The sequence below is a fragment of the Opisthocomus hoazin genome, chromosome Z (assembly GCF_030867145.1).
Source record: "Opisthocomus hoazin isolate bOpiHoa1 chromosome Z, bOpiHoa1.hap1, whole genome shotgun sequence".
Classification (NCBI taxonomy): domain Eukaryota; kingdom Metazoa; phylum Chordata; class Aves; order Opisthocomiformes; family Opisthocomidae; genus Opisthocomus; species Opisthocomus hoazin.
In genome coordinates, this window is record NC_134454.1 from 56,234,058 (window position 1) to 56,249,731 (window position 15,674).

The 15,674-nt window shown below is 37.4% G+C and overlaps 1 protein-coding gene across 1 annotated transcript in view; it reads right to left on the reverse strand.

Annotated features, from left to right (window-relative positions):
* Positions 1-15,674, reverse strand: part of SLC12A2 (solute carrier family 12 member 2) — a 57,546-nt gene that overhangs the window by 16,094 nt on the left and 25,778 nt on the right. The window contains exons 10-16 of the mRNA XM_075410563.1: positions 12,391-12,539; positions 6,960-7,067; positions 5,874-5,997; positions 4,360-4,461; positions 2,975-3,130; positions 1,787-1,886; positions 683-794 (exon numbers count right to left, since the gene is read on the reverse strand). Coding sequence (XP_075266678.1) covers positions 683-794; positions 1,787-1,886; positions 2,975-3,130; positions 4,360-4,461; positions 5,874-5,997; positions 6,960-7,067; positions 12,391-12,539 — 851 coding nt within the window. The remainder of the gene's footprint in view (positions 1-682; positions 795-1,786; positions 1,887-2,974; positions 3,131-4,359; positions 4,462-5,873; positions 5,998-6,959; positions 7,068-12,390; positions 12,540-15,674) is intronic.

Consider the following 15,674-nt stretch of genomic DNA (forward strand, 5'->3'; position numbering starts at 1 on the left):
ACCCCTAAAAAACCACACCTCACACCCTGACAAAAAACAGAGAACGTCTGTGAAATACTAGGGGCTGGGCAGAAATAGAACAGGAAAGGAAATACCTGCTCACATTACTGCTGCACCTGCCAATAAAATGAATCTGATAACTGAAGGAATAAACAAACTACATGAAAGGTTAAGAGCAGTTTTTAACTGTTGGCTAAATTGATATTGAATTTTCTGCTCAAGGTTTATTTTAAACCAGGCTTTGTAAGAAATCCACACAGGAATCAATCTCCCCAAAACAGTAACACTGAGAGGAAATCTAACTGTATTGTGCATCGTTTTGACCAACTGCTCTGTCCAAAGCATGGAAAAGTACATGAGACTGTATTGCACAAGGACAGAAGGAGATCCAGGCTGTAATCCAATGTTCAGTTTAGTCCTACAAAGCTTCCTCAGCAGTTAAGCATCAAATGATCAACGGTACTAATTTTGCAAAATTGCTCCTGTAGTACCTAACTTAAATAGCAATGACCCATACATGAATGCATCCTATCAGTAAATCTCTCTTTTTGCACTTCTCAATGTCTAACAATGCTTTTGTCTGAAAAACAAACAAAACCCACACAAAGAGGAACCACAAACAAAAAGCAAACAGATTAATAACAAACACAGTAACTTTAAAGTAAGTATAAAATACACTTGCCATATGTACGTGGCCACAGATCATCAAGCCCACGTTTTTGGTGAAAGCATGGACAAGGTGAAGCAAAGCTGGGCGCGCATTTGGAGCACCGGTCATAATTAAGCACTGAGGTCTAGAATCGTGAGTAGATGAGGAAAAAAAAAAAAGTTGGAATTAATTTCATCTGGAGATGTAGGGGTTTTTTATTAACAGAAAGAAGTTTCTTCCAAATACTGGCCATAAGAATATAACATGGAAAGGTAATCACCTCACCTACTTTTACAAGATTACATTAAATTAAGACCAATTTTTCCACAACTGTCAGCAGACCTAAGATTAATTGGCTCCTAATTTAATAATCCCACTAAATCTGAAAAGTTACATATTTAAAAAGATTGATTTAACTTTGCAGATAGGTCTATGGTGAGTCAGCTGAGTCAGGGATTGGGCAAGACCACATGGTAAAGTCATGTTCAATCTATGACTCTATTTATTTGGAGGAAATTAGTTTAAGTCAATAATTTTTGTTAAAATTTTTGAAACATCTTTCTTCCACAATAGCTTATTCCAGGGAAGTGGCATAAATACCATAGGATAGAAAACTGCCTCTTAGTAGGACCTTCCTGGGTAGCCCTGCAGGCACACAAGTCAGTTCTCTTCAGCTGTGTAAAACACATTCGTGAAGCCTGTTTGCCATTACTAAGTGCAATGACAGAATATGTCTAATGTGAAATAGCTGGTGTTGAGGACAACATCCACAGTATATGCATCTTGAGGGTTTTAAGTTAGATCAGTTTTATCCCAAAAATGTAGACTGAATGCTCATTAGCAGTTTGGAGCATACGTTCCAATTCAGTTTAATCAAATAGGAATGCAATCCATAATTCATGCAAACCGTAAGCATCGAAGAATAAGCAGGCATCATCCATACACTTGCTTCTAAAACACACTCTTAATCAGAAATAAAATGCTAATATAAATATGTCTAGAGAGGGCCATGTGGTGAAATTCTAAGTTATTAAAACCCACAGAATATGAATAGGCATTTAATGGGAACCATAGAAATCAAGGTACCCTACTGAATACCTAGCAGTAATTTCCTATGTCTTTAATATTAACTGTTACCTAAAGTTTTTCACGTGATCTTCCACTCCCGAGAGCCGAATAGAATGCTGTAGTGCATTCAAGTAAGTCAAAGCTTGCGTTGAGGATCCCCAGTTCACATCTGTTGGAAGATTTGAAATTCCAGTATTTTATTTAAAGGTGTTCATTGTAAAACTACACAATCACAAAATTAATGTCAAACACCAACTGAAAACATAAGATTTAAGCTACATCTTCCTACATCTTGGTACATTCTACACAGTACCAGTCAAACCCTACAGCTAAACAGGTGATTCTATTTAAAGATAACATTCCTGTAGAAGTTTTGGCAAACAAGTTAGAGTTTGATATTTTACAATTATAGGAAGAAAGAATTGAGGTTTTTTTCCCCAACATTTCAAAGATTGTGACAACTTTGCAGTCAAAAAAATAACACTTCAGGAGAAAATGCTACGCTTAGTTATTTTATATCACAGCAAAGGAAAAAGTAATCTCAAAGCATTGCCTAAATGAAATCAAATACTTTCAGTGAAAAATTGCTGGATTAAGCAGTTCTTTTTAGATTATTATTTTTATAAAGAAATCAAAGATCCCTGTATCCTTTCTATTTGTTCCCATATACATCTTTTTACAGCTACAATGAATTTATTATCCAAGTACTTCATATTCTTTGTAGCCCAGGATGTAGGGTTTTCCTTATTTTCAACTTCAGGAAACACTTTTTGTTTCAGTTCTGCTCCACCTTGCACTTATGATCATACAGTGCTCTTAGAAGAGGGAAAGAATCGTATAAGTTGTTGTTCATAGCTACAGGAATGGTTTATTGAAACCACCACTCACATCCCTTTTCAAATTGGAAGAGTGAGGGAGCACCCTCTTTCACTTCCTATCAAAACATAACATGCTTTCCTATTGCCTTTGTTACTGCAACTCAAGCTCTTTCTACCTTTTCCTCCAATTTTCATTCAAATGTTTATGTCTAGGGCAAGACATACATCTTGATAATTTGGGAGGAGGGGGAACAACAGCAGTAACTATACAGGCAAAATCACATTTCACGACAACTAAGAAGCGTGAAACAGAAGTTTGAACTAGTCAGCCAAGCAGAAGTTCTTTTTTTTTTTTTTTCTTTTCTAAAGGCCATAATTTTTTCCCTTCTTCTACATCCCTCTTCCACCAGCTGCAATCATAAGAAGTCCCCATACGTACCCGGTTTCTTGTAAGTGACATAAATGTAGAGTCCAAGCACTATGACATATGTTAGAAGTGCTGCCCACCAATTAATGACAAACATCACAATGCAACACAGAATAGCTCCAACAAGAGAAATCCACATATTGTAGTACTTGAAAGCAGGGCGCCAACCTAGTGAAAATATAATTTGGAGAATAGAACAGAGAGGGGAAAATCAATTTAATCACTACCCCAAGTGAAGGAAGGCGATATTCCTCTTTTCCTTCCCTAGAGCTGTGCATCACATTTCATGTGAACACGTGACAGTTTCAGCAGTGCACAAAATAAAGACTCTGGCACATTTATGCTTTTAATTTTCCAACATCTTTCAAAGGAATTTGCATCTTTCTTACATAGATACATAAACATTTCCAATTCTGCCCTCTAAAAGCGTATCTCAAAAGGAAAGTTTGAAGATGCTGGTGCCCATACGTCTACTGAATTCGGCTACAGAAACCTTTGGCAATAGCTTGCTTGACAATTGATTTTCGCTTTCAAAGGTTATATAACATAAATCATCAGCTTGTGGCTCTCTTCCACATACTACTAACTGTTTCTAATTCTGTATTTTTACTATTTTCACATGGCCAGAAATTTTACTACATGAAAAGTAAAAAGACAGATGTATCCAAGCAGAACTTCAATATGTCAAAACACTGGGCTGTCGCTGTTTTACATCCTTATTTCTCGCAAGTTTATCCAAAAACACACCATCCCCCCACTAATACACTCCAGATTAACAAGTGTATTAGACATAGAACTGTTGTGTCAACAGTTACGCACATGCTCTGGCAGAATAATGACACCTACCAGTTCAGCAACTTAAGAAGCTTTTAAGGTCATTATTTCAGTATAAATGCATAGTGCACTGGGCATGATACACATCTGTTCTGCAAGTGCTGGGTTTTAGCTGATTCCTACAACCTAACTAGCCTCCCACACCAAGGCTAAAAAAATGTGGCAATACCACCTACAATTCCAGTGTCTTCTGGACTGGAAGATGAAACACATTAACAGAGAAATCCAAAGAAGACAAAAGGCTGGCTCTTGAATGCCAGATACTGAATTAGAAAGAAAAAGTCCTATGTGAGTTTCTGAATAAACACAGAATTATCTTGTGTTCCCTCAGCAAAAATGACAAAATCTGTAGCTCCCAAGTTCTACTGGATCACTCAGTCCTCAAAATTTCAGAAGACTCAAAATACACACCCTACCATGCTCGTAAGTCAGATGCACCGGAAGAGTCAGACATTTAGTAACTACATTAAACTAAACATTCATTTATACTAATACCTTTTAAATTGTAGTTATGCATAAAGAAATCGCAGGCTAAACTCGCACTCCCAAAATGTAGTTCCTACCTGGAGATTTTGCAAGAGAAGCATGGAATACAGAGAAGTTAATCAAGGCATATGAGGCCAAGAAGAAGTTTGAAATAATTGGAGCAATGACGTTCAGTTCAGCTGTAAAACCAAAAACAAAGCAGGCTGTTACAAAAGATATCATCCAATGGCCTTGCAGATTGCAGAGCAAGAAATCTGCTACAATCAACATTATTTTCTGATGTACTCTAAGGAGAAGCAGTTTGTCCCTGCTGTTATTACTATCTTAATGGTCTTTTATTTACTAAGTAACAGTCTTTTATTTACTAAGTTATCTTCTAATAGTCAGGAAGTATAAATTCCAGTTTTGAAAATACAAACATTTTTCCACACTACCAGGTGTTCCAGGACTGCCACTTTTGAAGCACTACACACTTTAAAATAATTCATTGAGAAAATTTCTTTCCCACCATGCCTTAAGCAAACAGGGCACCAATACACCAGGTTCTGAAGAATGTCAGAAATAGTAGACAGAGCATTACTACATCTGCAGTACGCCTCTAGCTCAATTCTCAAAGAGCAAAGAATAAGATACTAATAAGTTTAAGAGACAATCAGCTATGGGGAATGGCAATAGCAGACAAAGTTAGCGTGAGCAATGTGACAAACGTGCATCTGCCTGTATTTTAAATAAAAAGTTGCACCAATGCTACTAGTGTAGTGCATTATTACAGACCAATACCATCACAAGAGTGATGAGTACGCTCTCTTCGGTGAAAGAGATGGAAGAATCTGATGCTCTCCCTTCCTTCAGGCAGCATGGTACACTACATATCTATGTGTACTCTCACCATCAAAAAAAGTGATCAAAATGCAGAATGTGCCATTATAGTCTGCAAGTTTCTACTTGTTGTAACCAAGCTTCCAGTCAGCATGCTGCAGTAGGGACATTATGGGCGTACCTGTGCCTTAAGCAGACTTGGGGTAAGGATGGAAGTGTAAACTGGGAAAAGTTTAAAAGTACTGGTACAGGACTCATGGATGGACACAGCACAATTAGTTCGCCATCTACACAGAACACATGTAATCCTACCTAGACTATCTTTACCTTTAGCAATAGCAGCATCAGCACTCATCTCTACTGTTTGCAACTTAAAAACACACTTTAAAAAGTATTGTTCATTCATATTTGCCATTTACTGAAGCTGTTTGTAGTTATTAAAAATCTGAATTAAACTTTCACATTTACAAGACGCAAGATGTCTCTACCTCAAGCAAAAGATGTATTTTTATTGATTGACAATATCTAAAGACAGATACTTGAGGTTATTAAGAAAAGTGCAGTATTGCTACAGTTTAATTCAAATTTATTGCCATTCTAGACACAGTTGTATCTAGAAGACAGGAGAAACTACCCCTCAAAATAAACAGATTTAGAATGCTGGCTTAGAATTAAGCTGTTCATTAGACCTCTAGGATACTGTCATGACATGGAATAGAATGTTTTGTAAAGGACAAAAGGATATCGAGATTTACTATAATTTCAAACTAACCAATTAGTATGAACCCAAGAGCAATTAAAAATGTTAGAAGATATCCTCTCAGTGGTTCATTGTTCTTCCCATAGCCTTTAGCAAACATCTGAAATCCTGGATAAATGTTGTCCTTGCACAAAGCCTAAGAAAAAATAGAATTCAAGAGTCAGCATGCATTTTGTTCAAAATGTATCCTTACTAATGCATATTAATACTGGCTTCCACTGCATATTATCTTCTGAAAGAAGGTTTATAGCCACTGTGTACTAATTCTATTCTCAGTTGCCTTTGCATCTTGACATTTCGCATTTCCAGTATTCTATCCTTCAGTAGTTTCTATCTATAAGCACAAGCTCTGCTCTTCTGTAATTGTTGATTTTACTGATATTTTACAATCACAGAGTGTTTCTTTCATGATGATGCTTTATCAGAAAGTTAGGTTTTCCCCATGTACGCACTAGTTCTCTGCATCAATATTCGTGCTTCTATGCTGCAACAAAATCTCTTGTATGTTTGACTCCCTACTGAACTTTTGGGAAAGAAGGTCATTAGAGGACAGTAAAGTTTTGACCAATTAAAAAGAACTTTCGAGACCAAAAAATGAGTTTATAGCAAATACATTTAAGCAAAATACATTGATTTTGTTGGTAATGTAAGTTATTTATGTGAGACCTGGTACACAATTATTTTGATAATTTATTCTTTGAGAATTAAGATTCCACAGCTACAGGTTCTACTTCATGCTGTCTCCTTCTGTGGTAACTTTGAGAAATGAACTAATAGTTATCTTTGCATGCGCTCCACTGTTACTTACAACAAAAAGCATCTGAAAGAGTTTGTAGACTCCTGTAATGTTAGTTACACCTCAGCTAATCTCTAAACTAACCAGAGACACATGAGATCTGGAACAAATTGCAGTCTACCTACATTTAGTAACAGTAACACACTGTTTTCCCTTTCTAAGCAACAGGTAAATATTCAATCAATCTACTGACGTCAGCTGGTATGAATCATGATGACAGTATGTCAGAGTCCCTTTCCAAAAATTCTGATTCAAAAGTTAATTAAAATGATAAAAGATTATGTTTTTGCTTCGATACTTACCTGGAAGATCTTAGGTGCACTCACAAGAGATGCTAATGCAGAAGACAGGGTGGCTGAAAAAATGCCTGCAGATATCAGTGGAGCAAATCCCGACACCATGCTCATCACCTGAAAGCAAAAAATTATTTTCTTAAAAGAATATGAAAAAGCATACTATACAAATGGATAGCAACATTAACTACACAAACAGAAGAATAAAATACTAGGTACCCTCGACCTAAAAGCTGTTTGAGTATCATGCATTCATACCAATGAATGAACTATAGACAAATCAAGGGATATAAATGGATCTTGAATTCAGAACAAGAGAAGGTGGCTTTTCACACAATATACAGTCCAACCATTAAATTCTCAAAGCAAAACAATCAACAGCAAAAGTCTCCATGTGTTCATAAGAGTATTAAAAATCAATCATGGAAGAAAAAGAAACTGGAATTTGTTACATATTTTGACTAGACTACTGCTGAATAAAACAGTCTGAAGCGCAAGGAGAAAACTACTGAAATTAGGGAACATCCTGGGAAAGCTGACTGTCTCTCTCAGCAACTCCATCACTTTAAATTAGGCTTGTTTCCCATTCAAAACCACAAGGACAGGACAAACGGGCTTCCCATCTCCCCAGGATCACATTTTGGAACATCTTTGTAACCCCAGTGAGTGTAATACAATATGCAATTCTTGGTAGACTGGATGACTATCAAAATGATAAATGCTCATTAAGCTAAACATAAAAGAACAATGTTAAGGCATTTAAAAAACCCCAACCAAATTAGAACCAAAGCAGTTTCCGTCTAATGGCTATATAGTGTAAAGACCCTCTTCTACCATTCTACTAATTACTCCATACTCTAGCTGCATCCAGCTTTGCATGTGTCAAGTGAACTAAGACACAGAACTATGCATTTAAAAAACAATCATGGTTTAATAGAGGACTTTTCTTTATGAAACAAAAACCTAAACTGCTTGAAGACAGCTAGCATTTAAGAATTTGATACCATTTTGAAAAAGTTTTTCAGTCAATGGACCAAACCCAGCACGGTGCCTTTCAAGCACAATGTGTCAGAATGAAGCTCTGCATCATTTGCACCAATTACTTCCCTCTTTCATCCTGGCAACGTCACCTAGGGTATCAGCAAAGGGACTTACTGAAGGCAATCAAGATCATGCAGAAGTGTCCAGTTTTTAAGTTACTGTCACTTGAAGTTGTAAGATCTAGGTGTCTAAAGCAGTCTTACTAGGTAGGACACGCTCTCAAAAATCAACATACAGATGACTGATCAAGTTTTATTCATATTCCTAGGGATAACCTAATGATAAAATTTGGCATTTTTCTACAGATCAAACAGAAAAGACTGTCGAGTCTCTCAAACCGTCAGCTGAATCTGTTACATCATGTTTCATTGGTCAGTTCAAGGAAAGCCTTGTCTAAAAATTAAGTAATTGCAGGTGCATAAGATCAGAACGAAGCCGCCGTCATAGTAGCCTAACAAATGAAGGAGGGAATATCCTGAATCATATCTGTAGTTGACAACAAAAAAAAGGTAGGATAGGCTGTTACTCATAGATGAATAAAACTAATGACACATACATTAAGCCATCCCTCCTCACCCAGGTTTAAGCAGTTTTATACTCAACAGAAAAAGTTAGCTGTAAATGCCAGTTTGTGGTAACTTCTAGAAATACAGTGTAGAGTTAAGGGTGTAAATGCTTTACTGACAAATATTTTAGGAAAAAAAAAAACCAAACAACTTTGCTATAGCAACATAATAAAAAAAGCATTGAATAATCTTCACACAAGCAGTATGAAAATCTTCTTCCCTGCAAGGATGGCTTGATCAATCTTCCCTGGAAGGACTTGTTATACACAGAATCCATGTACAAGTCTCCACCACTTATCTTCCCACTCAATTTAAAACACTGCTATTCTGAGGTCTTCACTTTACTACAGTTGCATCAGCTTCTTACAATTTAGTTCTTACAATCTACTCAGATTTTACATTCTCCTTCTAGGTTCTGTTCGTTGCCTCCATTTTTTTTACACTACCTATTTTTCAATATTAAGACTGGTTTATAATTTGAGACAAATCTGAGTAAGATGTATGCAGATAATGTTTGTCCATTTTAAAAGCTAGTAAGCTACAACTTAGGTTACTAATGCAAGAGACATTAGGAAGCTTATTCTAAACTAGGGAAACAAAAGGGGAACCAGTTCTAGCAAAGCCAGTGTGCCATGGAGGGAAAAACCCCTACCTCCCCCAGGCAACATACACATCATAATCCAAACCTCATGACCTCAAAACCAAGGAACCCATATATGCAGTTAGCTACAGCACTGAAATTTTCATCCTTGAGATAACACGCAGAATTGGAATGACAGATATCTAGTAAGAACTGTCCTGTTACCACTGGTGCAGTGAGATAGATTACTGCTGATAAGGGACTCATTATGTTTGCTTGGCATTTGCTGTTTAGACAGTTTCTTAAATTTCAAATATTTCAAAGATTTGGGATAATGAAGTATCATATTTTGACTACAGTTTCAGTTCTTCGGTCCAGCCATTGTGGAGCAGAAAAAAATGCCACATGAAAACAAGCAGCAGCTTCTTCAAAGTTAGACTTTTACAATGAACATGGACAAAGAATTCTTCAACTCCCTCTTCCTCTAACTTTTTTCAAATGTTTTACAGCAGCCTTCCCTTGTAGGAGGAATGTTTTAGCAGAACTTTTACACTGTTTCTGAAGTGGGGTTTCATGCTACTTTCAACTTTCATGCAAAGTTGACCAAATTCTGTATATAAATTACCCAAAGCTACAACTTATTCTAGGGAAGTTCCAGGCCTAGGCTACAGACCCCAAAACAAGTTTCTGAAGTCACTCTTCTATCAGCTACTCTTCTGCCTGGGCACAGAAATATCACTGACACTCAGCAGAGAAATGTCTGCAGCCTGTGAGGGGACCTAATAAACGCTTATAAATATCTGAAGGGTGCGTGTCAGGAGGACGGGGCCAGACTCTTTTCAGTGGTGCCCAGTGACAGGACAAGGGGCAATGGGCACAAACTGAGGCACAGGAAGTTCCAGCTGAACAGGAGCAAGAACTTCTTCACTCTGAGGGTGACAGAGCACTGGAACAGGCTGCCCAGGGAGGTTGTGGAGTCTCCTTCTCTGGAGATATTCAAGACCCGCCTGGACAAGGTCCTGTGTAGCCTGCTCTGGGTGACCCTACTTTGGCAGGGGAGTTGGACTAGAGGTCCCTTCCAACCCCTAACATTCTGTGAGGACCTGCAATTTATTTGCATTGACTACAATAGAAACTAAAGATTGTCCTTCTGTGCAAGTGTGACTAAGCCTGTCTCACCAGCTGTTCTAATTTTCAGTTCTTATTTTAAGTTTCTTAGCACCCTCTAAGTTTTCCACAGGTAAATCATACTAGAAGTCATCCATTTGCTGCCCAAACACATTCAAAACCTGAGCTGCATAAGCACTAACTTCAAACCAATTCTTTGCCAGCTGTGCTGTATTCAGTTCTACGTGTACCCAAGTGATGAAGTCATCAGGCTGTACACACAAGTAAGCTGGTACATTCAACCTCAGAACCTGCATGCTTACAAGCTGTGAGACAAACACTACAGTCCTCGCTTACCTTAGGGATTAATTCATGTTTGTGAAGTATTTGTTCTCAGTTATTTAATCTACAGAAAGAAGTTACACTTGTATGAAGAGCTTGAGAGCTATACAAGCTTGGAGCCCCCACCTTGCATATTAGTAAAAGCATCTCTCCTTGCAGCTACCCTTTAGAGGTACTACACTGAGGGCAGCTCAGTCAGAAAACAGACAACAGTTTATCGACAGGTAGACAGCCTCTCATGCAAATTATTTCTTTCTGACATCATCTGCAAAGACAGAATCAGACTCTTCTCAGAGATGCACAGCAAAAGCTGTGAGGACGAGAAAAAAAAAGCAAACAGCAAGGGGAAGTCCAACTGGGTATTAGAAAAACAAAATTCCACAGAGATTGTGGTTAAGCACTGCAGCAGGTTGTCCAGAGATGCTGTGCAGTCTCCATGACCAAGTTCTCAAAAGCCCAACAAAAAGAAGGGCATAAGAGGCAGTACATTCTCTGTGCAGCCCCCGGCCTTGAAAGTGACGTCCATTCAGAGCGCACCAGTTTTTCCACACACAGAAGAAAGAATAATTTGGGAGACAGAAGTACTCTTTAGACCACATAGTAATAAAGTAAAACATTCATCAGTAACTTATTAGACGTACAAGCAACATTTATGGTAAGCAACGTTACCGAAGTTCTGACTTAAGGAAAAAGATACAGTCAGAGGAAACCAGCTTTATGCTATTCTCAGTTGTACATTTGATGATATACTGGGTTCTTCCAAGCTTAAACAAATGAGGAGAAGTCATCATATTTTGCAGAATTACTATTCCCATGATAATAATTCTGAAGTGTTTCTAAATACAGACTTATTCTAAACCAGAACAGAAGTAACATCACACATATACTCAAGTTATTCCACTACAAAAACATGTTTTACTCTAATAGAATGGTCTGCACTGCAACCTTATTTCAGCATGTACAAAATAGGTTTTCCACCCAGCTTTGCAGGTAAGGCTGTCAGCCTAACATGTAAGTGGTACATGTAAGAAGTACACACACCACATGTATTTCTGACCAACACCCACAAGCCAGACACCTTTTCCATTAGTGGATTTTAACTTCATCGCTAGCAAACTTTTTGTCTGGCTATTAGAAAAATGCAGGACAAAGATGGACTACCACTAAGCAAGTTTAAGTCAATCAGCAATAAGAAATTTTTCCTTGATTTCTTTCAAACCCTTACTGGTAGTTCATGGACATATCAATTACCTGTGAAGTGTAAGTTGAAGTCTACGAATTACCCCATGACTTCTAGAGGATTTTTAGCTACAGTAACATCAGGTTTTATGAAAATTCACAACATTCTTACCATTAAAGAGGATACTGTAACAAATATGTAAAACGTTCTTAAAAAGTCAGCATATTTTCTAAGAAACTTAAAAAATTAAGGAACAAGATACTGACAGACCTTACCTATGATTGATATGCATTACTATTGAATAATGAGTACTTCTATCCACATCACTGAACGATGACATTCAGATATCTAAAGATAGAAACTTGCAGTCCCACCACCTAGCCTAAGCAGTTTACTCAGAAGAAGAGTAAATATTTATACCACTGGTGTATAAACTTACAAAAGTTTTTAACATAGTTACCTTGTGCTTCCACATACTAGCTAGAGTGTACCACTTAATCATTCCAGAAAAACCTTGTATTTAGAGAGACAGGCATTATTAGACTATTATTTTTTTTAATATGCAATTAAAAAAAAGAATAAAACTCAAAAGCCAATAAACGGATTTATGAGAAAGTTTTTTACCTGGAAATTGTTCATCAGCCCATACTGACACCCGGTCTGACAAGATGAGAAATCGTAGTTTAATTTGCAAGCTGCAGTAGTGCAGTTTGTCAGCTCAGTGACAATGGTATTATTAACGTTCCCTGTGGCATCTCGAACAACACAGGAACCTAGAGTGGACACAATCACAAAAAAAGACACTAACAGACTGAGTCTGAACTTAAGGACATGTATCGAGCTCAATTCCCTTTCTGTGTAAGCGTATTCTCAGAGAGAACATTAAAATATGGCATTTACATTTTTAATACATTTCACTATTAAGCACATCTTCACTACGAAGAACAAATACAAACCAGCAAACTAATTGCTCTCTTGCCTGAGACGTTCTCCAGTTTTTGAATAAATCCGAGTCTAATAAGAAAAGGAAAGTTTTAGCACAGAGGAAAACAATGTCAATAGACTTGCAAAAGTTTAACAGCACAATTTCAGCTCAACATACTATTTCTCTGAATTACGAGTTTCTGCATAGCTCTTTAATTAAAGTTAATATTATCCACCACCACTTGATTTTAAAGTCTGCCTTTTTGTCAGTTTTCCTAGAGGAATGCATTTTTGTAGTGTATGTACAGGCATCTGTAGAGAGGTGTGCACTGTGTTGCAGTTATTTCTTTTCCAGTCAATATGGCTCAGACATCCAAAAAAATTAGTTTGTCATGAAAGCCTCTTGCAAGTCATCTCCCAACACTTAAATAGGCCACCTCCTTGTGACTGGTATTTTAAGTTGGTTTCCTGGTGAAAAACCAAGTCACACAGTTCCATTCCTGCCACATTTTCCATAATTAAGTTCATTACTTAAAATGCTGTCTTCAGTTTATCTGTGATTATTTGTAATTCCATTGGTCAAGAAAATGCTGAGGTCACAGCATTTCAGCCTTTAAGTACTAAGAAAAATTAAAAAGTACTAAAAAGCCCACCAGTCTTCTAATTCAAGGTTTTTTGTCTCGTGAAGCACAAAACAAACGTGAGCAGACTATTATTTAACATTCTAAGGTTTAACAGTTGAGGTAGTCAAATTGTTTGGACACAAGCAGGTTATTTCCAGGAACAGGAATTAAATGAGGAGTGTGGAAGAGAAGAAGGAAGTCTACAGAGCAGTAGCCAACAGAATTCCCTTAATTTGTTCTAAGAACTTGAACAAGACCACCATGGGAACAGAACCATGTGGCTACTGCTAAGTTACTTACTTGAAAAATAAGGAGGGCACAGATGTGCTGCAAGCTTAAGTTTCTCCAATAACAACCCCTGTTATCTATGTAAATTGTCTTTTTCACTGGAAAAATGAATTCCTAAATACCTATACCATATTTAGATTGCTCCGAGCCCTAATTTCATTAGAGTTTGCTATATTGATCACCTGCCTTATTCTTTTCTTGTGGGTATCTGGAGGGGCTGGAGACTGGTTTTTTTGTGTTATTGTTCTATTTTAAATGGAATTAAAAGCTCTGTGTGAGAAAAAATTTCTTCTCTTCCACTATGCAAGTATTTGCCCCAGCCATTCAAGGAGTATACAATCAATGTGACAATATACATACCAGATGAACTATCTGTAGATAACATTTTGTTCGTAATAGATTGCAATGGCAGACCCATTAAGTTGAGCAGTCCATTAAATAGCTACAGTGCACTATCACAGCCCTCCCCTTCCTCATTCCCTTTTTCATAGTTCAGATCCAATTGGCTTGCAGCTCTTTCACACACCGAGTCAAAGTATGACAGAAAGGGACAATGACACCATGAAAAAACGTAATGTGAGCCTACAGAACAGAAGCCAGCTGGGCAGGCTCGATTTTCAGCAGAAGATACTTAGATGTAAGCAACAGTCCAGATATTTTATTAAACCCCCATTCAGAAAAGTTTCATTTGATTATAAGATTCTGGCAACATTTTCCCTAAGAACCTCTAAGTCTTCTTGCCTGTAAAAACAGGATTTTGCCTTTTCATAGGTATTTGTAAACACATTCCTGCCAAGGTCAGAGATTTGCCATGCTGTAAGTCTGAGAAGGTTAACAGACCATCTGTATCAAGTTATCTCCCAACTACATGCAACCAGCAAGAATTACAGAGATACTACCCTGAGTCTTCAGACTGCAGCTGAGAGTGCTTACCTTCTCCGGTGCTACAAGCAGCTACCACTAGACTCATTAATTAGTTTTACTTCTCTGTGTACAGAAAGCATATCTTAACCCTACTCAGAAGTTTGGGGGTTTTATTTGAGCTTCCCTTTTTAAAGCAATAAATGTTGTTCTTTGATACCAAAATTCTTGCAAGACATATTTCAAAGTTGCTTATGCACTCTTCATCCTGCCACTCGCACTAGTCCCTTGCTAAAATATTAAACTCCACACCTTCTTGTCACAGCTGTCACCTTTTTGAAATAGGGTGCCTAGCTCTAGCAGCAGGACCAGCAATTTTCCTCTTATAAGCCTTATCCACTCAGTTTCTCAACCCTCTTTCTTACTACAGAGCATGCAAATACTGAGCTAAATTCAGAACATCATCTTCTCCTTCAGACATGACTACTCAGTGACACTGACTAGCCCCTTCAAGGTTTTAATGACGTGCTTATCACTACTCTGGAAACTTACAGTGGGGAATAGTGTGTGGGGAAAGGAATAGAAGTATTTGTCCTGATCCAATGCCTCAAAAAAAGCTAGATTTCACTCATGTCATAATCTCTGACCTGCAATAGCACTGGCCTTTTCTAACTAGCAGTATTCTAAGCGTAAGTTACAGGAGGCAACTAAGGCAGGACATTTCTGATGCATCAAACAATTTCACGTTCAGTTGGTTTTGCAAACTGTTCCTTTTGCAATATGAAAAATGAGGTTTTTCATGTCTGAAAAATGATCAAAGTATTTCATTAACCAATGAATACTGATGAGCATTTTGCTCTTATGTGGTTCAGGTTCTAAAGTATTCAAATTTGGTAGCAGAGGTCTACACAGTCAATCTAATTAGGAAATAAGTGTAGATCATTATGCTGCATAAGGCACAATCACTACAGAGCAACTGTTTGGCAGCGCTACAGTACAATGTTAGCCAACAGAGACAGACTAGCAAGACTGGTATCTTTGGAAAGGAAGTATCATTAGCGGCAAGATCAATGGTACTCTTATAAATGAGAATTTCATTCAAAAGGCAGCACAGCTAAGATAAGGCAAGGTCTTTCATACAAGAAAAATTATTACTGCTGCTAGAAACCAATTTACGCGATATGAATAAAAACATCTCCAATCAAAGGCAAA